The sequence below is a fragment of the Pan troglodytes genome, chromosome 1, assembly GCF_028858775.2.
Source record: "Pan troglodytes isolate AG18354 chromosome 1, NHGRI_mPanTro3-v2.0_pri, whole genome shotgun sequence".
Classification (NCBI taxonomy): Eukaryota; Metazoa; Chordata; class Mammalia; order Primates; family Hominidae; genus Pan; species Pan troglodytes.
Genome location: NC_072398.2, coordinates 69,192,017 through 69,217,579, shown reverse-complemented (window position 1 = coordinate 69,217,579; position 25,563 = coordinate 69,192,017). Strand labels below are relative to the sequence as shown.

General features: G+C 38.1%; 1 protein-coding gene across 3 annotated transcripts in view; it reads left to right on the top strand.

Annotated features, from left to right (window-relative positions):
• TOR1AIP1 (torsin 1A interacting protein 1) overlaps positions 1 to 14,460 on the top strand; it is a 38,035-nt gene extending 23,575 nt beyond the window's left edge. For all 3 annotated transcript variants that reach the window (XM_063810734.1, XM_063810732.1, XM_001143381.8), the window contains 4 exons: positions 2,232 to 2,273; positions 3,016 to 3,084; positions 8,390 to 8,446; positions 11,839 to 14,460. In XM_063810734.1, the coding sequence (XP_063666804.1) occupies positions 2,232 to 2,273; positions 3,016 to 3,084; positions 8,390 to 8,446; positions 11,839 to 12,626 (956 nt within the window). In that variant the 3' untranslated portion in view covers positions 12,627 to 14,460. The remainder of the gene's footprint in view (positions 1 to 2,231; positions 2,274 to 3,015; positions 3,085 to 8,389; positions 8,447 to 11,838) is intronic.
• Positions 14,461 to 25,563: the final 11,103 nt, after the last annotated feature.

The following is a 25,563-nucleotide window of genomic DNA, read 5'->3' as shown; positions in this document are numbered from 1 at the left end:
AAAATTACTCTTCGAATTATTTTATGTATTTGCCCTATTTTACTCCAAATCTTTGATCTTTGGAAACTCTTAAATGTATCTACCCGTATAAATGATATTATACCCATGCAGTGAGATACTATTTAGGCCAGGGGCGGTGGCTCACACCTGTAATCCCAGCACTGTGGGAGGCCAAGGCAGGTGGATCACTTGAGGCCAGGAGTTTGAGACCAGCCTGGCCAACATGGTGAAACCCCGTCTCTGCTAAAAATACAAAAATTAACCAGGCATGGTGATAGGTGCCTGTAATCCCAGCTACTTGGGAGGCTGAGGCAGGAGAATCGCTTGAACCCAACAGGCAACGGCGGCAGTGAACTGGGATTGCACCACTGCACTCCAGCCTGGGTGACAGGGCAAGACTCCATCTCAAAAAAAAAGAAATACTATTTAGAAATGAAAAATGAGTTAGTTCATTGTATCCTAATGAAAAGTTGATCAAGATATATTTCATTGACTTTAAGATACTATTGATTTTATGTATCAATGAGAAAGAAGAACCATCCAGTTAAACTATGCCATACCATTAATTAAAAGATACATCTGTAGATCAAAGGGCATTTTTTTAAAAAGTATGTCTTAGAATTTGATGAAAATATTAAAACGTATGTATCCACTTTTTTAAAAGTATATTTTTAGTATAGGCTGAAAACAAAGCTGAGAGAATATCTGTCTTATTTACCATAATATTTCTATGTTCAATGTTGTGCACATAATAGGTACTTAACAGGTAGATATTCATGAATTTTTAAATTAAGCATTTCTAGAATGGCCCCTTTTTTTAAACAGCTAGCACATGTTTGTATTCAGAAAAAGTTGAAAATAAATAAATGTAAATCGATACTTGTATTTATCATCAAAGAGTAACTCATTTTCTCAGGGCAGATTTGAAAATTTACCTTGTTATAATTGTAATGTCATTTTTTAGTCATCCCATTGTGTCATTTTACAGTTATCCTTAAATACCACCTCAAAACCTGAAGTAGCATGTTTTACTTCACAGCTACTTTGCAATGTCCATAAATCTGCATAGATAGTACATACCATTTCTTTATGGTATGGTATGTGGTATATGATATGGACTGCCTGGATTTGTATCTCAGCCCGACTACTTTTAGATATATAATTTTGGAAAAATTACCAATTTTGGTTTCCCCCCCCCACTTTTTTTTTTTTTTTTTTGAGACAGAGTCTCGCTCTGTCGCCCAGGCTGGAGTGCAGTGGTGTGATCTCAGCTCACTGCAAGCTCCGCCTCCCAGGTTCACGCCCTTCTTCTGCCTCAGCCTCCTGAGTAGCTGGGACTACAGGCGCCCACCACCACGCCTGGCTGATTTTTTATATGTTTAGTAGAGACGGGGTTTCACCGTGTTAGCCAGGATGGTCTCGATCTCCTGACCTCATGATCCACCTGCCTCGGCCTCCCAAAGTGCTAGGATTACAGGCATGAGCCACCGCATCCAGCCGATTTTCCCTTATTTATAAAATACGAACAGTAATAGCATCTACCACATAAGAATTAAGCAAAATTGGCTGGGCATGGTGGCTCATGCCTGTAATCCCAGCACTTTGGGAGGGCGAGGCAGGCAGAGCATTTGAGGTCAGGAGTTTGAGACCAGCCTGGCCAATATGGTGAAACCCTGTCTCTACTAAAAAGACAAAAAATTTGGTCAGGCATGGTGGTGCACACCTGTAATCCCAAGTACTTGGGAAGGTGAGGCAGGAGAATATCTTGAACCTGGGAAGTGGAGGTTGCAGTGAGCTGAGATTGTGCCACTGCATTCCAGCCTGGGTGACAGAGTCAGACCCTGTCTCAAAAAAAAAAAAAATAATTAAACAAAATTATACTTGATATATATGACTATATGTAGTTTTTATTTTGATGGTACTGATCCTAAACTAACTCCTTGTTGTTGCCCAATTCCTAAACATTTTGAAGTTTAGAAATGAGGGGGAAAGAAATACACACACACTTTATATATATATATATATATATATATATATATATATATATATATAATGTATGTTTTTTATATATATATACTTTATATATTTATATGCTTGGAATTGATGAGAGAATGTTTTTTGTTTGTTGTTTGTTTTTAGTATCCACAGTAAACAAGCAAAATGTCTGTGCAACATCTTTTTTGTTGTTATTTTCAAGTATTCTATGACCTTATCCCTGTTTTCTGTTTCAGGTCAAAACTTCACAGCTCATGATAAGCAACCTTCAGTGCTGAGTAAGTAGTTGGTTGTCTGCTCTTTTTTCAGCCAATCAATTCTTTTCTATTTTTTTTTTTTTTTTTTTTTTTAAACGATGTCTTGCTCTGTCGCCCAGGCTGGAGTGCGATCTCGGCTCACTGCAAGCTCCACCTCCTGGGTTCACGCGATTCTCCTGCCTCCGCCTCCCAAGTAGCTGGGACTACAGGCGCCCGCCACCACGCCCGGCTAATTTTTTGTATTTTTAGTAGAGACGGTGTTTCACCGTGTTAGCCAGGATGGTCTTGATCTCCTGACCTCATGATCCACCTGCCTCGGCCTCCCAAAGTGCTGGAATTACAGGTGTGAGCCACCGCGCCCAGCCTCAGTCAATCAATTCTAACCTTGCCTTATTCTCCCAACAAAAGTTGTAATAAGATTTTAAGTCATTTTACCCCTCTTTACCTTTTTAATTCACCACGGATTGGTACTACCTATAATAATTACTCTGTGATATGGAAATGTGTTCAGGGCTATTTTACCACAAGTAATTTGTATTATGTGATAATATTATTTATTTGCTACCTGCTTTGCTGTAGGAAGTGGTTCATCCTCACTGATACGATCCTTTGAAATTATCTTTTACTTATAAAACTATTGCTTTTATTGTTTTCTTCCCCTACTTTATTTTGTCTTTCTGATAGATTAATTTTATAACACTGGAATATGGTATAAACTTTCAAAGTATGGGAAATTATCTTTTGATATATGTATTTGCTTCAGGCTCAGGATATCAAAAAACTCCCCAGGAATGGGCCCCACAAACTGCAAGAATAAGGACCAGGATGCAAAGTAAGTAGATAAATCTCTGTTATTGAAATAATCTTGTGTATTTGCTATGTTTTTCTTGACAAAAATATTTAGTTCTTCAGATAAACATTTAGGTTGTTTGTGATTTCACTAATAAAGTACAGCTATGATTACTAGTTTAGTAATTTCTTGGACTGGCAGCACATGGGCTGGGTGTAGAATGTAAATAGTGGCGTGAGAAAACCAGAGATTGGCCAGGTGCGGTGGCTCACGCCTGTAATCCCAGCACTTTGGGAGGCCGAGGCGGGTGAATCACGAGGTCAGGAGATCGAGACCATCCTGGCTAACACGGTGAAACCTCGTCTCTACTAAAAATATTTAAAAAAGAAAAATTAGCTGGGCATGGCGGCGGGAGGCTACTCGGGAGGCTGAAGCAGGAGAATGGTGTGAACCCAGGAGGCGGAGCTTGCAGTGAGCCAAGATTGCACCACTGCACTCCAGCCTGGGCAACAGAGCGAGACTCCATCTGAAAAAAAGAAAAAAAAAGAGAAAACCAGAGATCGATGGATTTTAACAAGCTGTCAGTTCTAGCAGCAATACAGTCTGTATACAATAATGAAATTCTACTCTTTTGACAATACTTATTTTTTGCTTTTAGCAGATTTTGGAACAGCTTTGTATACTCATAATTTTACATAATAAAGGCTGAAATGCACAAGTTATATTTTCATGTTTAGGGTTTTTTTTCTGTTTTTTGTTTTGTTTTGTTTTGTTTTATTTTGTTTTGTTTTGTTTTTGAGATGGAGTCTCGCTGTGTTGCCCAGGCTGGAGTACAGTGGTGCAATCTCGGTTCACTGCAACCTCTGCCTCCCGGGTTCAAGCAATTCTCCTGCCTCAGCCTCCCAAGTAGCTAGGACTACAGGCGCGTACCACCACACCCAGCTAATTTTTGTATTTTTACACGCCCGGCTAATTTTTGTATATTTAGTAGAGACAGGGTTTCACCATATTGGTCAGGCTGGTCTTGAACTCCTGACCTCATGATCTGCCTGCCTTGGCCTCCCTGAATGCTGGGATTACAGGCTTGAGCCACTGCGCCCAGCCTTTCTGGGTTTTTGGGGGTGTTTTGTTTTGTTTTGGGTTTTTTTTGAGATGGAGTCTCCCTCTGTCACCCAGGTTGGAGTGCAGTGGCACAATCTCAGCTCACTGCAGCCTCCGCCTCCCACATTCAGGTCATTCTTGTGCCTTAGCCTCCTAAGTAGCTGGGACTTGCATGCATGCGCCACTGTGCCCAGCTAATATTTGTACTTTTAGTAGAGACGGGGTTTCGCCATGTTGGCCAGGTTGGTCTTGAACTGCTGACCTCAAGTGATCCGCCTGCTTCAGCCTCCCAAAGTGTTGGGATTACAGGCATGAGCTACCACACCCAGCCTCATGTTTAGGTTTTGGATGGATTAAATGTCACAGAATTTAAGGAATACTATAAATTGATGTGATAAAACCATCATACTTTGAACTCACTTTCTATAATTTCTATGGAAATGCGTCCACATTAAATCTCGACCATATTTTTTTAAAGTCCATGCATATTCTCTGCCTTAAGTGACCTTTAACCTCCCTACTTTACTCATCTAACCACAATAGGTCTTGAGGTCATCAGGTATTCTCTTACTTTTATTTAGGTAATGTAAAAATCCACATCTTATATCTCTTGCTCATGGGATGATTAACTGTAATTGGACCAAATGACATGCGTGGCTCTGCTTTCCCATCAGTAAAGTAGGAGTGGTCATAATTCATTTTTTCTCAGCAGTGACGTTTTTAGCCCACATGTAAGTGAGTTCTTCAGCAGTCTAGAACCGAAATAACTTTTTGCCCTTGTCTTACTGTTGGTTGTCATTTCTTATTGCTGTGATTATGTGCCTGCTATTAGAAAACCATTTCCTCTTATAATTTGCTCTTCCTGACCTATTATAGTTAGGAAACCAAACATTAATTATTCAGCTTATTAAAATTATGTTTATAACCAGAATCAAACATTAAAATTAAATTTGAAGACCCAAGAGATACTCTTGGATGTAAAAATGCATGAGTTTTAGTGTATATAATGTGAAAAGCTCAGAGGCATCTTATGTCATTTCTTAGTTCTTAACTGTACATTCTGAGTAATTAATATCAGATAAATTCCAGATAAGTGAAGTTAGTACATACTTATCAGAAAATCTTTGCATAATTTTTTCCTCTAATAAGACACTGCAATACAGAAGGAAACATAATTACATTGAACATCTAATAGAAATGCAGAAATAGATCTTTTTAGTTGCTAAATTGATAGCTAATTTTTAGTATTTTATCTGTTTGCATTTCTACTTTGTCTTAAGTTACTATGTTTATTATGGCTTACAGAATTATACATTGGTTGCTAACCACCTACCATATATAGATACCACATTGAGCTTTCAGAGTTATGTAACAGTAACATACCAGAAGTGTGCATGTAATAGGATCTTTTAGACTTTCAACCACATGAGGACTTTAAGATAGAACGATGAGCAAGAAGAAAATATTTTCAATGGAAGTGGAAGACTACAGTGATTTTTCAAACACTGTTATATAATAGATTCCTCTTCAAGAATATTAAAAAAATGTTTTCCTAGCATTCCACATTTTATCTCTCATTCTTTAACTATATATTTCTGCCCGCTTTGGTGAGGGAAAAAAAGTCATTTTTAGAGCTGAGTGTTCAAGAACCTTAGGCTATAGATTCTACCCCATGGAACATTGTCACCCGACGTTAGCAACAGTTTCCTGTAGACAGGTCCCAGTTCAGGCTTCTGCCTGCATCCAAACCTTTTAGGAAAGATGGAACCACTGTCTTTACTTTTTCCTGTTTGCCAGGTGATAAAACAATGATTATAGAGAAGAATATATGTGCATGGAGAGGTCAGAGAACTAATATAAATGTTTTGGAACCTGTCTCAGAAATTTAGATAGAGAAAAGAAGACAATTTGGAGTTAAAGCTCTTGAGCTCCAGTCCTAGCTCTTCCACTTACTAATTGAGTAATCTTGGTAAAATCACTTAACCTTTGTGAACCTCAATTTTCTTGCCTTTAGAGACAGTAGTGCCTATAACTAGATTATTGTAATGAGCTTATATGTGTAAACACAATTTTTTAAAGTCTAAAATCTCATAATTATCAGGGCTTATTTATTGTTAATGTTTTCTGTAGAATCAATAGCAACTATGGAGGATTTGTGCCCTCTACTCTTGATGGTTATAGAGTGATTGATTATTACCATACTCTTTAGACTAGAAAAGCTTGAGTTTTTTATTTTTCTTTTTTTTCTTTTTTTTTTTTTTCTTTTTTCTCTTTTTTTTTTTTCTTTTTTCTTTTTTTTGAAACGGTCTTGCTCTGTTGCCTAGGCTGGAGTGCAGTGGCGTGATCTCAGCTCACTGCAACCTCTGCCTCCTGGGTTCAAGCGATTCTCATGCCTCAGCTTCCCAAGTAGCTGGTGGCGCACCAATACACCCAGCTAATTTTTGTATTTTAGTAGAGACAGGGTTTCACCATGTTGGCCAGGCTGGTCTCAAACTCCTGACCTCAGGTGATCCACCCACCTCGACCTCCCAAAGTGTTGGAATTACAGGCTTGAGCCACTGCGCCCAGCTGAGTTTTTTCTTTTAAAAAGATGTTTTTTAGAATTGTTGTTAGCATCTCTAGTAATGTTGATAAAAAGGATAGCAGTTATACTTTGGACAATGTCCTGCCTTGGCAGTATATACCCTGCTGTGTATGTGTTTGTGTTATATGAATTATATAAACATTATATATGGCACATAATTATTATTTAGCTGTCCTTCATCATTAACATCATAGAATTGCACTTCATAGCATTTTTGTATATATTATCTCATTTGATCTTTGCAACCATGGAGTGAAGTATTCAAAATAAACATTATCTGATGGATTTGGGTTTCATGTGGTTAGGTATTTTTATTGTTATTTTAGTTGTAACTTCGATAACCTAACTTAGAAGCTTCTAAATAATGAAATATCCTAAGCTAAACTAGTAATTGAAAAACAGTATTCCTCTTACAGTTGCTGTCATTTTGTCTTACTACATCATTATGGAGTTTTTTGTCATATGATCAAAAATAAGGCTATTTCTGAATCTTAGCAGGGCTAATATTATTCCTCCAGTTATTCCAGTGTTTCTCAAATGAAAGTTGTTGATATAACGCTAAGAAGATCCACCAGGAAGTTCATTTATATATACAAAAGTTATAAAACTCCAGGCAAGTGATAGACGGCAATACTAGTAATATAGGTCATACAAATGAGATAACTCAGCCTCTCCACCTTCTGAAGCCTGTCCTTCCATTTCCTCTCTTAGATTTTAAAACCTGTTGGTATGCTAAGAAAGATGGAAGGGAAAGGGAAGGGTTAGGATCATTTTTAATTTCTTTTCTTGTTTTTAATTTTTTTTTTTTTTTTAGAGATGGGGTCTCACAGTGTTGCCCAGGCTGGCCTTAAACTCCTGTGCTCAAGCTGTCCTTTCACCTCAGCCTCTTGATTTGTCGGAATTACAGGCATGAACCACTGTGCCCGGCTTAATTTATTTTCTAAATAAATTTAGATGAAAGTAGAAATTTGACAGAGTTGTGAGAAAATTATTTTTGAGCTCTATTGTTTAACCACAAGCCTAAAACAGAATTACTTTATTACTTGTCTATTAACAGAAATGATGAGAAGTTTTTAAATGTGATTTTAAAATACTACTAGTATTTGAAATGGTCAGAATCCCCAGAGGAAATATTGAATCAGTTTGAGGTAGAAAATAGTGAGGATTAAGATTTTTATATTAAAACACCTTATCCAGACAGCTCAGTAGTCTGTAATCCACATTTTGTCCTTATTTTCCCCCTCTTTACAGCATCTTCACCAGGCAAGAGTTCAATATATGGCAGTTTTTCAGATGGTATAATATGTTTCATTTTATTGTGGTGTGCTTAGTTTCTTTGTCCTTTTTATCCCGGAAGTTTCACCAATCCCATTAGATACTTATGGGTCAAATACTTCCAAACTTTCTCTCAAAACTAATTATTGTGTGCTTTGTACTAGACCCCACCATATGCTGTGAAAAGCTATGAAAGAAATAGGTCATGTGTTTCAAGGAGCTCTCAGTCTAATCGGCACTCAGATATTCTACTTTTTCTTCTGCTTCTGGCTGATCTCTGTCTTCTTTTTTTCCTGGTGGAATTTGTATCTTCTTTGTCTACTAGAAATAAATACTCAAATTATGAAGCATAAGTTGATAGTCTTATTTTATTACTCTCACCATTAGATGACAGCATTCTGAAATCAGAGCTTGGAAACCAGTCACCATCAACCTCCAGCCGACGTAAGTTTATGTATTCAGTTTTTATTAAATATTTCTGTAAAATTGGTATTCCATAATTGTTTAAAAATGTTTTTTGACAGCAGTATGAGTCAATGCTATTTGAAGAATCACATTTTAAGCACTTGAGAGGAAAAAGTATATATTCTACTAGCAGTGAAATTCTTTATAGACAAACTATATGAGACAACATCTGGTATTGCTCTTCACTTAACTGTCTATAAGACCAAAAATAATAGCTAAAATAAGTAAAGCTACTAATACTGTTAACTGAGAAAACCATGCTGAATTGAAAGAAAGATAGCCAGAGCATGACTTTATGGGATTACAATGGCTTTCGGAGTCTGCAAACCTGTATTTGAACTAGATTGGACCACTTACCTCCTTTACGGCCTTGTGGCAAGTTTCTTTAGTTCTCCAAGTCTTATTGTCCTGAAAGAGTACTAAGAAAATAAATTAATGGGCTGAGCGTGGTGGCTCATGCCTGTAATCTCAGCACTTTGGGAGGCCAAGGCAGGCGTATCATGAGATCAAGAGATCGAAACCATCCTTGCCAACATGGTGAAACCCCATCTCTACTAAAAATACAAAAATTAGCTGGGCGTGGTGGCACACGCCTGTTGTCCCACCTACTCAGGAGGCTGAGGCAGGAGAATCACTTGAACCCAGGAAGCGGAGGTTGCAGTGAGCCGAGATCGTGCCACTGCACTCCAGCCTGGCAACAGAGCGAGACTCTGTCTCAAAAAAAAAAAAAGAAAATAGATTAATGATGATTCTGAAATTTTTTGTTCTTGGTACCGCTTTACACTAGTAAAGTTATTAAGAACCTCAAAGAGCTTTTTGTTGAAAATATGGGTTATGTCTATCCATATGTACCAGGAAATTAAAGTTGAAACATTTTTTAAAATATGTATTAATTTATTTTAAAATAATTTAGCAAGAAGAGTAACAGATCAGATTGCTTTGCATTTTTTCTAATCTCTTTAATGCCTAGCTTTAAAAAATGGATTTGGATTATCATATATGCTTCTGTATGCAGTCTGTTACAATATATTATTTTTGTTGAAGTATCTACAAAAAATCCAGCTTTTATACAGATATGAAAAATTTTAATAGCCTCTTCAGATAATTGTGGCTATTCTTTTTTGAACTCTCCAAAACTCAACAAGTGGTAGTTTCTTAAATGTTACTTGAAATAGGATATCTAAAACCATCTTACTGAGCTTTTAGTACTCTATTACATTAAAAGTCATTGGTCTTTCTTATACTTTGAATGGAGTATCATGCACTGGTCATTTGGAAAACATTGGTTCACTGAGAAATGCAGATTTTCCAAACATTGACACATTAGGAATGTAATAAAAAATATCACATTTGTTAACATCACTGCCAATCTCAAGACTTTAAAAAAGTGTTAAAGGGTGGGGTTCATGGCCCATGCCTGTAATCCCAACATTTTGGGAGGCCCAGGCGGATGGATCACCTGAGGTCAGGAGCTCAAGATCAGCCTGGCCAACATGGCAAAACCCTGTCTCTACTAGAAATACAAAAACATTAGCTGGGAATGGGGGCACGCACCTGTAATCCCAGCTACTTAGGAGGCTGAGGCAGGAGAATCACTTGAACCTGGGAGGCAGAGGTTGCAGTGAGCCAAGATCGCACCACTTCATGTCATCCTGGGCCACAGAGCGAGACTCCATCTCAGAAAAAAAAAGAAAGTGTTAAAGTACAATATTGGGAGTTGTCAAGCTCATGGTGGCAGATTTAGGATTCTAAAATCCTAATTTTCACTTGAAAGCAAATATCTGCCAAATACACAAGTCTGACTGTAGTTTGTTACTTGTTCTTTCAAGTAAAAAATAGTATTCCATGAAAAATGTGCTAATTCGCCTTGTAATTCATTTGCACAAAATTCTTTTCCTTGAGACAACCATGGTACTTATGATGCAGCAGAAGTGCTTTGTGCATACCTTCCATTTGTTCAGAAAGAATATTGACATATGTACTCAAGGATTCAGATTTAATAAGATAAATAATTAACTGCTTCATAAAGGACATTCTTAAGTAAAAGAATGTCCCTTTGTTAAATCTTGAATGCATGGCAGTGAAAAATAACAATGACTACACTCGTACAGTTTGGTGCCACTGCCCTGTAACTCATGCTAAGGCATCAGAAGTTTTTCCCACCATTGCTTTTGCGTCATCAGTGCAAATGTCAACACAAGGTGAAAATCAAATAACATCTTAGTGTTAGAAGAATAGCTTTAACTTCATGGACCCCCCTCCCCACAAAATAGGGTCTTGAGGTACCCCACAGACCACACCTTGAGAATTGCTTCTCTAAAAGGTCCCTACTAAAATTAATAGCCTGAAACAGTCAATAAGTAAAAGATGTAAAAGTATTATTGTTACTATCAACTGAATAAATGAAGTAGAATATGAGAAAGTACTTTATAAACCGAAAAGCACTAGATAAATATAAATTAATACTATTATTATTGCCAATAGTAACTAGGGATGAGTCACAAACTAAATTTTACCAGTGTTAACTTGCATACCACAAAAGGCATCAGTGAAATTAATCTAAAGGGACAGCTAGCTATTATAACACATAGAAGATGTTCATTTATATTGCATCCTTTTCTTTTTTTTTTTTTTTTTTTTTGAGATGGAGTCTCTCTCTGTCACCCAGGCTGGAGTGCAGTGGCGTGATCTCGGCTCACTGCAACCTCCGCCTCCCGTGTTCAAGTGATTCTCCTGCCTCAGCCTCCCAAGTAGCTGGGACTACAGGTGTGTGCCACCACACCCAGCTAGTTTTTTGTATTTTCAGTAGAGACGGGGTTTCACAGTCTCGATCTCCTGACCTCGTGATCCTCCCTCCTCGGCCTCCCAAAGTGCTGGGACTACAGGCATGAGCCACCACTTCCAGCCTGCATCCTTTTCTTTATCCCTTTATGTACTTCAGAAATATTTCACCTTGAATAATTAGCCATGTGAATGCTGAGTTACTAAATTAAAAAAATATTTTATAAATTGTATTTTAATAGTCTATTCTCCCAACTATTAGCAGTGGAAATAATAACTTCGCTTTATAAACTATTATTTTTCTGACTTGTTTATGCCATTTCATATGTTTAAAAACTTTTTTCCTCAAAGACTTATTTTTATATTGAAGAGACATATGCATATTTGTACACATAATTCAAAGCCTATGCATGTAAGATTTTCTTGAGAATGTGATAAATTATTTTATTAAGAAAATTATCAGCTTTCTTCTTTAAAGTCCTTCCTCTTTTACCTAATGTTTATAAAGACTGATATTGATTTTAAAAGTCCTTGCCCCTGAATCTAAGAAAGTGGTATTTATATCTGTCATTTCTTTTTTGTCTGAGTAGAAGTGACTGGACAACCCCAAAATGCATCTTTTGTCAAGAGGAACCGGTGGTGGCTACTTCCTCTGATAGCTGCTCTTGCCTCTGGGAGTTTTTGGTTCTTTAGTACTCCTGAGGTAGAAACCACTGCTGTTCAAGAGTTCCAGAACCAGATGAATCAACTTAAGAATAAGTACCAAGGTCAAGATGAGAAGCTGTGGAAAAGGAGCCAAACATTCCTGGAAAAACATCTTAATAGCTCCCATCCTCGGTCTCAGCCTGCTATCTTACTGCTCACTGCTGCCCGAGATGCTGAAGAAGCACTTAGGTGTCTGAGTGAACAAATTGCTGATGCCTATTCTTCTTTTCGTAGTGTCCGTGCCATCCGGATTGATGGGACAGATAAAGCTACTCAAGACAGTGATGCTGTCAAACTAGAGGTAGACCAAGAACTGAGCAATGGATTTAAGAATGGCCAGAATGCAGCTGTGGTACACCGCTTTGAGTCATTTCCCGCAGGCTCTACTTTGATCTTCTACAAATATTGTGACCATGAAAACGCAGCCTTCAAAGATGTAGCCTTAGTCCTGACTGTCTTATTGGAGGAAGAGACACTTGGAACAAGTCTAGGCCTAAAGGAAGTTGAAGAAAAAGTAAGAGATTTTCTTAAAGTCAAGTTCACCAATTCTAACACACCCAACTCCTACAATCATATGGACCCAGACAAACTGAATGGCCTCTGGAGCCGTATTTCTCACTTAGTTCTGCCTGTGCAACCTGAAAATGCCCTGAAAAGGGGCATCTGCTTATAAGAAGTGAGAGAGAAGAAAAATCATGTCCCAGGTTCTGAGAATTGTTCACACTTTCTAACCAGAGACAGAATTCAGAGCTCTTTTTGAAAGAACTAGTTTCTTTTTAAAGAAGTTAAGTGCTTACATAAACATGGAACATATAAATCATTCATTCAACCTAATTATCTGTGATATGAGAGAATCATTTCAGTTTCCATTGAGAGCTGTGTTAAAGGTATCTTAGGAGTGCAGATTATATGCAGTTCCTTAGAGAATCTGTTTTGATTCTGGGCTGAGTTATTACAGTTATGGTATGACCAGTGAGAGGGATTTGTGTCCTTTCTTATGAACCTTCCTGATTTTTTAACTTAGATTTCTCACTAAGTTTCCTGAGTTATTAGTTAAGATTGCTCCCTAAATGTAACCAGGGATTTTCCCATTATGTTCCCTTTTATACCATTTAGGTGTGAGTTCCTTAGCTTCTGCCTATAGGAACATAAGTAATGAAAGGTCATCTAGGTGTGTGTTTGGAATTTTTTTCTTTTGTTTTTTGGAAAATGGAAAGAACAAGGCAAGGAAGGAAAATTAATGGGGAAGCTGAAGGGAGGAAATGTTACAGTAATCCACTGAGATGTAGTTTAGTCAAACATAGGTATATGAACTGTTAATCTTGGTGGATTCCATTGGGATTTGTTTTTTACATCTCCTTTTTCCTTCCTTGAAGAAAAATTCTTGGCCATCCCAAGGATCTTCATGTATATTGCAAAATTTAATATATTTGTTCACTTGAGTCTTAAGAGTAGGTCAGGCCAAGGCAGGTGGATCACCTGAGGTCAGAAGTTCAAGACCAGCCTGGCCAACATGGTGAAACCCCGTCTCTACTAAAAATACAAAAATTAGCTGGGCGTGGTGGTGCATGCCTGTAATCCCAGCTACTTGGGAGGCTGAGGCAGGAGAATTGCTTGAACCCGGGAGGCGGAGGTTGCAGTAAGCCGAGACCATGCTTATTGCCCTCCAGTCTGGGCAACAAAAATGAAACTCCGTCTCAAAAAAAAAAAAGGTCAATTCGTAACAGTTTATTTTGGACACACCCTGAAGCTTTTGTTTTGAATTAAGAAATGAGTTTCAGGAATTGACAAACCATTTGTTAACCAGCTGTCCTGGGCTATTGAAGAAGATTTCATTTTCCGCGCATCCACTTGTTGCAGTCCAAGTCCTCTAGTGCAACGCCATAGCAAATATAAAGATTTACTATGCACGTGATACATTTTATGGAGTGCCTCAAGCCAAGATAGTGAACTTATATGAAGGGTGTGAAAAGTATTTCTTTACTACTATAGTAGTTTAGTTATAACTTTGCATCTATAATTGAGCTTTCTCATCTGTCAAATGCTATGGTTTTCTTAAAATGTTACAATTCTAGATCTATCCACCTTGTTTTTTTATTGTCTACAAACCATTAAATGTAAATATTGTTTTTAGAGTCAGTCATTGGCTTTGTCATTTACCCTTTGAGAGTTCCACAAGTGGTAGTAGAGTGGTTTAACGTCTTTCCTCTAGTACTACCAGTATTCATAAATGTATACCCCTTACTGTAATTTGTTCCTCTTAGAAGTCAGATCATCTGATTTATAGAGGATTATGAAAACCAGAGTTTTTGAAAAGGCTTATTTTATACATACGTATTATATAGAGAAACAAATGTTTTTATTAAATGTTTCATTGACCCAAGTAATTTAAAAGTAATATGTTATCTATGTCTTTCAGGAAAAATAATTATAGCAGCTGATCTGTAAATGACTTTAAAAGCTATTTTAGTAATTTAAATAAATTTACTTTCTTGGTTTATACTCTCTATGTGTTATAAACTTAATGATTTATCATCTTTAAAAAAAGAAATCCAAGTATTTTCCTTGAACAATTTTAGCAACTCTGGCTAGGAGAAACAAAAACCAAAGAACTGGAGCCATTTGCAAGTACATTGGTTAGAAGTGGAATAGCCGTAACTTTCCATTTTATCTCGGCAATTAGGGTTTTTAAAAATACAGTTAAGTTAGATATTCCTGACTTGGCAAAAGAATCTCCACAGCAGCTTTTCTTTTTTTTTTTTTTTAAGTAGACATGGGATCTCGCTATATTGCCCAGGCTGTTTTTGAACTCTTGCAGTCCTCAAGCAGTCCTCCTGCCTAAGCCTCCTAAGTAGCTGGGATTACAGGCATAAGTCACTACACCTGGCTTCTTAACCTTTTCTTTATCACCTCCCTGAAGAACTTTTTTAGATTTTTTCTTAGTCACCCCTTCCCCATGATATTTCAACACCAGATATATACTATGTATCTGTTTATGGACTGTAAATGTTTTTTGCTTTATACAAAATAGAATTTTTTTTTGTCCCCAATGAACCAATTTTCACCCCCATTGAGAATGCATGCTCAAGAGCATCCACGTTTTAGATAATTGCTGCCTAAAATGTTCTATTTGCTGTTCATGTTACTGTGATCCTTTTAGAAGGGAAAATTTATTTTTTATTTTTATTTTTTTAATTTTTTTTTATTTTTGAGACAATCTCACTCTTGCCCAGGCTGGAGTGCAGTGGCGCAATCTCGGCTCACTGCAACCTCCGCCTCCCATGTTCAAGCGATTCTTCTGCTTCAGCCTCCCGAGTAGCTGGGATTACAGGTTCACACCACCATGCCCGGCTAATTTTTTGTATTTTTAGTAGAGACGGGGTTTCACCATGTTGGCCAGGCTGGTCTTGAACTCCTGACCTCAGGTGATCCACCTGCCTTGGCCTCCCGAAGTGCTGGGATTACAGGCATGAGCCACGGAGCCTGGCCTAGAAAGGAAAATTTAAGTAAGATACCAGCTTCAAAATAGGAGCTAGGGTCTAGAGAAATGGAGCACATTGTAACTGGCTGACAACAGTGGCCCAGGAAAACCACAGTAACTTAATTTGAAACTTAATTTGCTTCCCTTGTTTTAATGACTTTTTAATATTTAAAGATGTTTTCTAAACCTCTAATCCTCAAAACAAAAATTGGAAGTAAACTGATTTTCATTCAGTGAACTGCCATTTAGAAGTGATAGGGGTTTACATACTTTGTACCATTAGTTAACGCCTAAGCTAAAAGTATATCCAGTTTCCCTATGATCTCAGGTTTATGGAAAGTAGCCTTTCTTTTGGCAGTGTAAACAAGCAGTTATATTAAATACGTAAAGATAATGCATTATTCTGCTATTTTGTCCTTATCAAGATCATGTAGTAAAATTTTGTGGTATAAGAGGATAGGGTTTTTCCCTAAGGAAGAGGATTTTATTGGCATTAACCACCAAAGATGGGGTTCCTGAGCCTGGAAAACCAAGCTGAGAAGGCTGCCATTGACTGGAAAAGGAGGAAATTCCTCCCTTGAATGCCCTCTTTCTGGCCTGGATTCTGAGAATTCCTTGTGTGTTTAAGGACCCTTGTGGGTGGTAGAGAAACTAGTTCTTGTCACCTGAGCATAAACAGAAGAACCCCTTTGTACTCTACACCCCAGACATAATGAACTACTTGCAATTTCCTAAACACATCATTCACTTGTCTTTTGCACATTCTTAGACTCTTGGAATACTTCATTTCCTGCCCTCTCGCTTTCTCCAATCTCATGTTCTGCTAATTTTTATTTGTCCTTAAAGTCTTCGTTTTCTTAGGGCAGCACTTCGGTGAAATCTTTCATAATTCCCTTCCCCCAGATACTATTTTAGGTGCCTCCTGTTTTTTTCTTTCTTTCTTTCTTTCTTTCTTTTTTTTTCTTTTTTTGGTAGCTTAAACAATAAGACCTTTATTGTTACAAAACCCAGCAGCGTGAGGAGTTCCTGGGTTGGGTGAATTAGAGGCTGGAAAAATTCATCGCAAGCATTACAAGATAACCAATGATACCCCTGATGAAAGAAAACCTCTGCAAGCTGCTAGCTGAAGCTAGCTCCTGTCCTTTTATCCAAAACTGGGTAGTGTCCAGCCAAACCATTTTGGGGGTTGAATGAGTCACTTCAAAGGGTTCAAATGACTGGTGAATCTTCCAGATAAAAGGAGAGAACACAGACTTTCCTGCGCATTTTAAAGTGACCGAGGTGCTCCGCACTCTGATTTATTCTTTATTACCCTGTGGCAGCATTAGCATACCCCTGCTACCACATGCATCTTGCAAGCAGTGATGTGTCGTCAATATGTGCACCGTGGCAATCACAGAATGCTCAAATATTTATTGAATAAAAAGAGCAAGCCATACCTAATTATAGCTAGGTAAGTTGCATCTTAGTGTTTTATTTGCTTTCCCCACCCCCATCCCCCATTACGCCTAAGCCCTGTCTAAAAGCTGTATATAACTCATCTGGGTTTAGCAATGCTATGAATAAGGAAAAACAAAGAGGACCAATCTACGCCGTGGAAGGGAAATGCACTTCTCTGATAGAGACAGTGATCATTACAGGTCCTCAAGGGAAAGGTGGAATATCAAGGGAAAAGACTGGGAAGCTGTGAGGTCTTTCCACAGTGATATTTGGCATTTGCATTTTCTAAAAATAGCTAGCAAGTATTCTTCCATCTTTTTCTGTTGCCTAAGAGGGTATTATAATTCAGATAAAAGATGGCTATGGATGTACGAACAAGATGGATAAGAAAAATATTCGAGAATTAGAACTGACCAGATTTGATTGACTGTAGAAGTGCTGAAAATTTCTCTTTGTTCTGTTTAGCTCATATATCTTCTCCCCAGATACTAAGCACAAAGTGATAGACTAAATTCCTATCTCTGCATGTCAATATGTTGACTTTTAGTTTGAAGTAGAGCCACACATATTTGGTCAGAAATTGATTGTAGAGAATAAAAACCCTGTCCAACCAGGAAATGAGCAAAAGAGGGCTGGGGTAAAGATTGCAAGAATATACATCTCAGACTCCAGGAAAAGGAAAATACAGGAACTGTGAAGACTGTTTTCATTTGGAGACCAGCAGCCATTCCCTCTGTCTCTCTATTGCTGCTACCCAATTAGCAACTTCCCCTTTGTGACTTAAATGCCAAAAAGATGACATTAATGGCTCAATTCAGTGTATGAAGGATTCCTGAGAAGAATATATGATAAAGCATAGCTTCCTAGGTCACCCTTTTAACAGGGACCAGGAGTTTGGGTTGTGGTAGGGCTGTGTCCTGAGGTCAGGCCAAGAAGTGGGCTGATATGTTAAAGGACAATTGAATACTTCTTCAACTATATAAAGACCTTTTATATGTAATGCCATGCTATGTCATTAATGGCATTTCATTTTAGCTTTTTAAAAAACCCAACGAAGGGAAATTCAAGGTAATGGAAACATTTTAAGTTTTAAAATCTGAGTCCTGGTCATGGGTCTACTACAAATGTGATTTCTTCCTATTGCTTCTGTTTCTCTAGGCTAAACCAGGAAGATAGTTGTCAAAACTTCGGGTACTATTTTAACATACATCAGCACTTGTTAATTTGCTGTAATTCCCTCAATAGAACACCAAGCTTTAGTTTTTAGTATGTTTCTTGGGCAAGTGAGGTGGTAGGTGGCCATGTACTAGATTCAAACTTGATTTTCTAGGGTTTGTTCTCCCACTTTTAGAGAATACCATTCTTAGGCTAAACTCAATACAGAATCTACTGCATGCTATACAGCCCTCTATAAAAATATTTACCCTGAGTAGTTAATTATGTTTCTTAATGGGTAAATGTTTTATCTAGTCTTTTTTTTAAATTTCATAAAATCCAGATCTCTCAGAGCTTAAATACACTTCCTCTTATTTTCCCTACAACAAATATGGAAAAGATCTATAATATATATTTGAATATGTATTAAGTTGTTCCTCGCCCTTTTCTATTTTTATTAGCTATTGAGTGTTTATTAATGCTTCACACACTTCCAAGTGCTTTATGTATATTAACTGATTTAATTCTTAAGTTACTCTATGAGATGGTATTATTATCCCAACTTAATAGGAAACTGAAGCACAGTGAGCTAAAGTAACTCTCGAAGTGTTGGAGCAGAGAGATGAACCCAGGCAGTCTGGCTTTAGAACATCTATGCTTACCACTATGATGTTCTCAAGGACCCCATTCTGAATATAGGAATAAACAAATTCAGTTTCTCCCACTTTAATCTCACAACACCCTTCTGACTCCAGATGTGTGTGGAGGGGGGTTCCCCACGCATTAAGCAAATAAGCAATTTTGCAGCAGACACCAGCTGGGTGTCCTCTAATTCAATTCACTTCTTACACTACCTGGAGATAGCGTCAGATACCATAGGTTGAAGGCTCAGTGCCACAAGATGGCTCCCACTTCAGATGACAATCAGAAGCCCCAGATGGTGACCAAGGGTCCTAACCAACTAGCTATAAGTTAGGGTTCCCATAACCCCTTCTTGAGCTCCATTAGTTTGCTAGAGAGGCTCACAGAACTCGGGAACACTATACAGTCATGCTGTACATAATGACATTTCAATGTCAGCCCGCATAGACAATGGTGATCCCATAAGATTATAATACCGTATTTTTACTGTACCTTTTCTATGTTTAGGTATGTTTAGATAGACAAATAGTCAATCCTTGAACAACATGGGTTTGAACTGTGTGGGTCCACTTATACATGGATTTTTTTTCAATAAATGTATTGGAAAATTTTTTGGAGATTTGCAACAATTTGAAAAACCAGATGAACCTCATAGACTAGAAATATCAAAAAAATTAAAGGTATGTGAAGAGTACATAAAATACATGTAGATACTAGTCTATCATTTACTACCATACATAAATCTATTTTAAAAAGTTAAAATTTATCAAAACCTATACACACAAACACAGACCATACATTGTACCATTTGCAGTCTAGATAAATATTTAAAAATCTAAAAATGCACTATTAAACCGTAACTGATGAAAAATTAGCTAGTGGGTACAATGTGTGCTCTTCAGGTGACGAGTATACTAAAAGTCCAGATTTCACCAGGATACAATTCTTCCATGTAACAAAAAACCACTTGTACCACTAAAGCTATGGAAAGAACAAAAATTGTCTAATTAACTAATTAAAACAAACAACTGCGTAAAATTAACTGTAGTACCTACTGTTCCACTGAAATAAGTTTGTAACCACCTCCTGTTGCTATTACAGCAGAACTCAAGGGTTGAGAGTATCCACATAAAACACCCTGTGAGCTAATCATCTCCACACAAGCAGTTCTTGGCTCTAGTAAATTGCGTATTGCAGTAAAAAGTGATCTCTCACACTTCTCACGTTTTTCATCATGTTTAATGCGATACCCTAAACCTTGAATAACACCATGAGTCCCATACAAAGTGCCACCAGTGATGCTAGAAATGCTCCCAAGAAGCAGAGAAAAAAATGACATTACGAGAAAAAGTTGAATTGCTTGATAAGTACTTTGATTGAGGTCTGTAGCTGCAGTTGCCTGCCATTTCAGACAGCTGACTCATTTTGGAAATGGAGGGGCATTTAACCAACCCTAAATTTACAGTATTGATAATTACAGTACAGTACGGTAAATATGTTTTCCTTAGGATTTTCTTAATATTTTACTTTCTCTAGCTTTATTATAAGAAGACAGTATATAATACATGTGTTAATCAACTGTTTATGTTACTGGTAAGTCTTCCAGTTAGCAGTAGGCTATTAGTAAAGTTTTGGGGAAGTCAAAAGTTATACATGGATTTTTGACTGTGTGGGTGTCAAACCCCTAATCCTCTAGTTGTTCCATTGTTAACTGCACTTGCCATTGTGTTACAATTCCCTACAGTATTCAGTACAGGAACATGCTGTACAGGTTTGCAGCCTAGACAACAGGATATACCATATAGCCTATGTGTGTAGTAGGCTATACCCTCTAGCTATGTGGAAGGACACTCTTAAGATGTTTGCACAATAACAAAATTGCCTAACAATGCAATCGTCTTTTTTATTTTTATTTATTTATTATAGAGATGGAGTCTCACTATTTTGCCAAGGCTGGTCTCAAACTCCTGGGCTCAAGCAAGTCTCTCACCACAGCCTGCCAAAGTGTTGAGATTACAGGCAAGAGCCACCACGCCTGGTGACAACACAGTTCTCAAAATGTATCTCCTTCATTAAGTGACACATGACTGTACTCACATTTACTAGCTTATTATAAAGGATATTACAAAGGATACCGATGAACACCAGATGAAGAGATGCATAGGACAATGCATGTGGGAAGGAGTGTGAAGCCTCTGTCTATTCCATTCCAATCTATTCAGGCTCTATAAAGTTTATATTCAACCTATATATTCTTATTTGTGGCTCTCCTTTAAACACTTTTCTTCCCTTGCTCAGCATTGTAGAATCCAATATTGCACAAACCGAGTCTAGAGAATTTTGAGTAGGATGAGTCATCACACAGTCCTACCTGTTGACACATATTTGCATACATAATCATGATTTTATAACTAAATTTACTGCAATGTTGACTCACAGTTAATCTTTTTCAAAATGCTTACATGTACCCCAGGGATTGGTTAACTGCCCCTGCTTACCACACAGCTTCTCTTTTTGGCCTCTTTCAGTCTTGATGCAAAACTCAGCAACTCTGAATTCCTAAGGAAAAATCCATTTGCATCCAGAGCACTGGCAATTTCCTACAGAGGAAAAATTGTTGATAGTACACAAAAAACACATCCCACAGAAAACAGAAGCATCCTTATCCTTACTGTAACGAGGGAGAGTATGATTAAGAGTACAGGCCCTACAGTCTGGAGTTTGACTGCCTAGGGCCAAATCCCAGCTCCATGCCTTTCTCACTGAATGACACTAGCAACTTATGCTCTTTATGCTTCAGTTTCCTTGTCTAAAAATGGGGAAAATAATGTAACTACTATCTTTTTTTTTTTTTTTTTTTTGAGACAGAGTCTTGCTCTGGCACCCAGGCTGGAGTGCAGCGGTGCGATCTCGGCTCACTGCAACCTCCGCCGCCCAGGTTCAAGCGAGTCTCCTGCCTGGGCCTCCCGAGTAGCTGGGATTACAGGCCTGGGCCACCACACTGGCTGATTTTTGTATCTCTAGTAGAGACGGGGTTTCACCATGTTGGCCAGGCTGGTCTCGAACTCCTGACCTCAGGTGATCCACCCGCCTTGGCCTCCCAAAGTGCTGGGATTACAGGTGTGAGCCACCGCACCCGGCCTCATTTACCAAAATTCTTAACCACCAACAGTTCTCTCCCCTTTTCCTGTGTGGCATCAACTGTGATGGCTCCTACTTCCAGCCTCTTAGGTGACCCTTGTCATACGAAGAACTTGGGCTTTCTTCCCATCTTATACCTCCATTACAAACCCCAACCCATCACAAAGTTTATTAAACAAAAGGCCTTATAGTTATCAGAATCCACCCTTGCCCCAAATCAGGGGTACTATAAAGAATAAGAAAGCTTTCCTGGCTGGGTACAGTGGCTCATGCCTGTAATCCCAGCACGTTGGTAGGATGAGGTGGGAGGATCACTTGAGCCCAGGAGTTTAAGACCAGCCTGGGCAACATAGTGGGACCCCATCTCTAGTTATAAAATTTAAAAGGTTTTTTTTTTATTTTTTAATTAAGAATTTTTTTTCAAGAAAGCTTTTTGATCACATGCAAATAGCTCTTTCTCTCCATGGTTTATTCTTCCCATTCATCTTCACCATCCTACTCCCATCCTTAATCAACCTCACTTTCTTTTCTTGAAGTAACTATAATTTGTTGATATTTTCCAAGTGCTGCACAGACTATCCTGTGTTGAACACGGAGATGTGCAACCTGGATCTCCTTTCAAGGAGTAATTTGTTTTGCCATCTGCTGGGAGTGTGTTCAGTGGACAGCCTTCACTCTCAACCACTTCACAGCTTGCCTCAGCTGCAGAAAACCACCTTGCTCAAGACTACGTTGGGGAGGGGGAGAGTGGTGCACTCTAATGACACGGGATACAAAGGCTTGGCCTCAGCCCCACACAGTGCAACTATGGTGGGCCATTTGCACTCCAGAGCTTCCCTATAGGGTTGGCTGGAGCTATGGGGCCTGTATTATAGCATGACTTTTTCCTCTCCCCTCTCCTTCCTTTTCCTCCTTTCCATGGGTGTTGATACCAAGGCACTCCCTACTAAATACCTTGTACTCTTGAGTCTGCTTCTCAGAAAACCCAACCTATGTCACACTGTAAGCTTAGTGTAGTCTGTAAATAATTAAGTCAGTAACGTTTATTGACCATTTAATATGTGCCAGGCACCATGCTAGGCACCATACATATACTATATCATTTAATTTTCATAATATTTGAAGTAGGTGCTATTACTATCTTTCTGTTACCAATGAGGAAACACAGACCCAGAACTACTGTTAGTAACTGTTGGAGCTAGGATTTGAACTCAGTCTAACTCCAGAATCTGCATTCTTAACCATCATTCTACAATTCTACATTGTATTCCATCATAATGTCCACTTCTTTTTTTTTTTTTTTTTTTTTTTGAGATGGGGTCTTGCTCTGTTACTGAGGCTGGAGTGCAGTGGCATGATCTCGGCTCACTGCAACCTCCGCCTCCCAGGCTCAAGCAATCCTCCCACCTCAACCTTCTGAGTAGCTGGGACTACAGGCACACACCACCACACCCAGCTAATTTTTGTAGAGATGGGTTCTCTGTGTCACCCAGGCTGGTCTAGAACTCCTGGACTCAAGTGATCCACCCACCTCGGCCTCCCAAAGTACTGGAATTACAGGCGTGAGCCACCATACTCAGGCAGTATCCACTTCTTAAGGAGCAAAAATGGCATTAAATAATATAAGCATACGATGCTTGGGGGGGTGGTGGTGGAATGTAGCCATATTTTTTATGGAAAGACTGTGTTAAAAGTGAACATTTTGAAGGTTTTTAACTGGTGAAAGAAACTAGCCTGGAATAATGCCACCAGAGATTGAGTGGAAGTCATCCCTTTTGAAGGTGCCATTCTTATGAGCCAAAAGTTTGTCGTTTAAAAGTTCATTTTGAGGGAATAACGTAACATAATTTTAAATAAAGGTATAGTAACCTTTAAAAGAACATTATAGCTGAATATTGTGAATGGGGTGAATTTGTTAAATGAATAACTTTGATAAAGTTTTCATGCACAGGCAAAATGTATTCACTAGATTTCTATGTAGTGATCTGCTTTTACTTTGTAATTTGTAGTCCTCAAAAGACTTTAAAAAAAATAAAGTCCATACTTACACTAACAAAAAAAACACATAATGCATGTATGTTGAGGAAACATACTGCCTGGCCCATAGAATCACTGGATTATCTAGTGAAATTTACACCTCTTTATAGAGATAAAAACCTGACAATGTTTGGAACTCTGTTAGGTAGAATGCTCTCTAATAACAAAGGCCTATTATGGTTCTGATGTCCTAATTTGAAAGTAAGTTGGGCAGAGCGTGGTGGCTCACGCCTGTAATCCCAGCACTTTGGTAGGCTGAGGCGGGCGGATCACGAGGTCAGGAGTTCGAGACCAGCCTGGCCAACATGGTGAAACCCCATATCTACTAAAGTTAAAAAAAATTAGCCAGGCGTGGTGGCACGCACCTGCAGTCCCAGCTACTCAGGAGGCTGAGGCAGGAGAATCACTTGAACCCAGGAGGCAGAGGTTGCAGTGAGCCAAGATCATGCCACTGCACTCCAGCCTGGCGACAGAGTGAGACTCCGTCTCAAAAAAAAAAAAAAAAAAAAAAAAAAGTAAATTGAACTAGATGATATTTAAAGTCTCTGTCAATGCTGATTCCATAAAATTGGCAAAGTTTGTAATAGCTTAATATAATGTAAAGCCCAGAATATTTTGCTTGATATAGCCTCTGAAAGAGAATCACTTATAGTCCATGATCTGTCCAACATTCAACAGGCATCTCAAACTGTGTTGGAGTAGTGTAATACTTGCTGCTTGAAATATAAGATCTGAGTGAGCAAATTCCAATGAAATCTTTTCCTTTGGAAATAGTTCCAAAGAATTAAGCTTTCTATTGTTAACAGGCAAGTTCCAAAGACCAAAGGTTTGCTCCTCTGAAATATTTTCATTAGCCTTGAATAAGCAAGTTAGCAGACAGAGGGAACGAAGTACTTTTGTGTTCAGAAAATGCAGCCAACTTCCTATCTCTGGCTTTACCTCTAAGTTTTGTTATTGAATCAGCAGTTCTGTTTTTTTAAGTCATCTGGTTATTCCCAAGGTGGCCCTTTGACCTTTGCAGTTTGCCCAAAGGAGATCTACATGTATTAGCTGGTTGGACTATAGGTTAAGCTTAGATTTAGCTCTAAGCAATGAACCCTTTGCCCTTATATCACCTGTTATCTCGTTCCTGCAGAAAAGGAACACAAACATCCAAATTTATAGCAGTCTCAACATCTGCCTTAAAGCTTTTGTAAAGTATACAGGGAGTAATGTAAATATGTGCATGCTAACATTAATGTGAAATAAACTCTAAGTAAACAAGAGGAATGAATGGATAAAGCTAATATAACTCTCATAGCTACAGCCATCTCCCATAATTGGAAAGTTAAGTGCTTTAAAAAATTTGTTTCAAATTTTAAACATAATAATTTAAACAAAAAAATTAAAGTTTTAGTTTCATGGTTTCTTCAAAGTATCAATTCTCCTCAAAACAATAAAAACAGCCAATGAAATTAAAATACATAAAGAGTACCCGGTAAATAGAAACGAATAAAGTAAAAAAGTAAGTTGAACAGGAAAAGTTTGGAAGTAAGGTGCTGGGATAATCAACAAGCCTGGTAAGGTCCATTTCTCAGACAGTATGAGGTCATGCTGCAGATAGCAAAATATTTCTGGCGCCTTCCATCTGAGGTTCTTCAAGTGCATAGCTGATGTTATCTTATAGCAAATATTATTACCTCCATTTTATAGGTGCAGAAACTAAGATACCAGG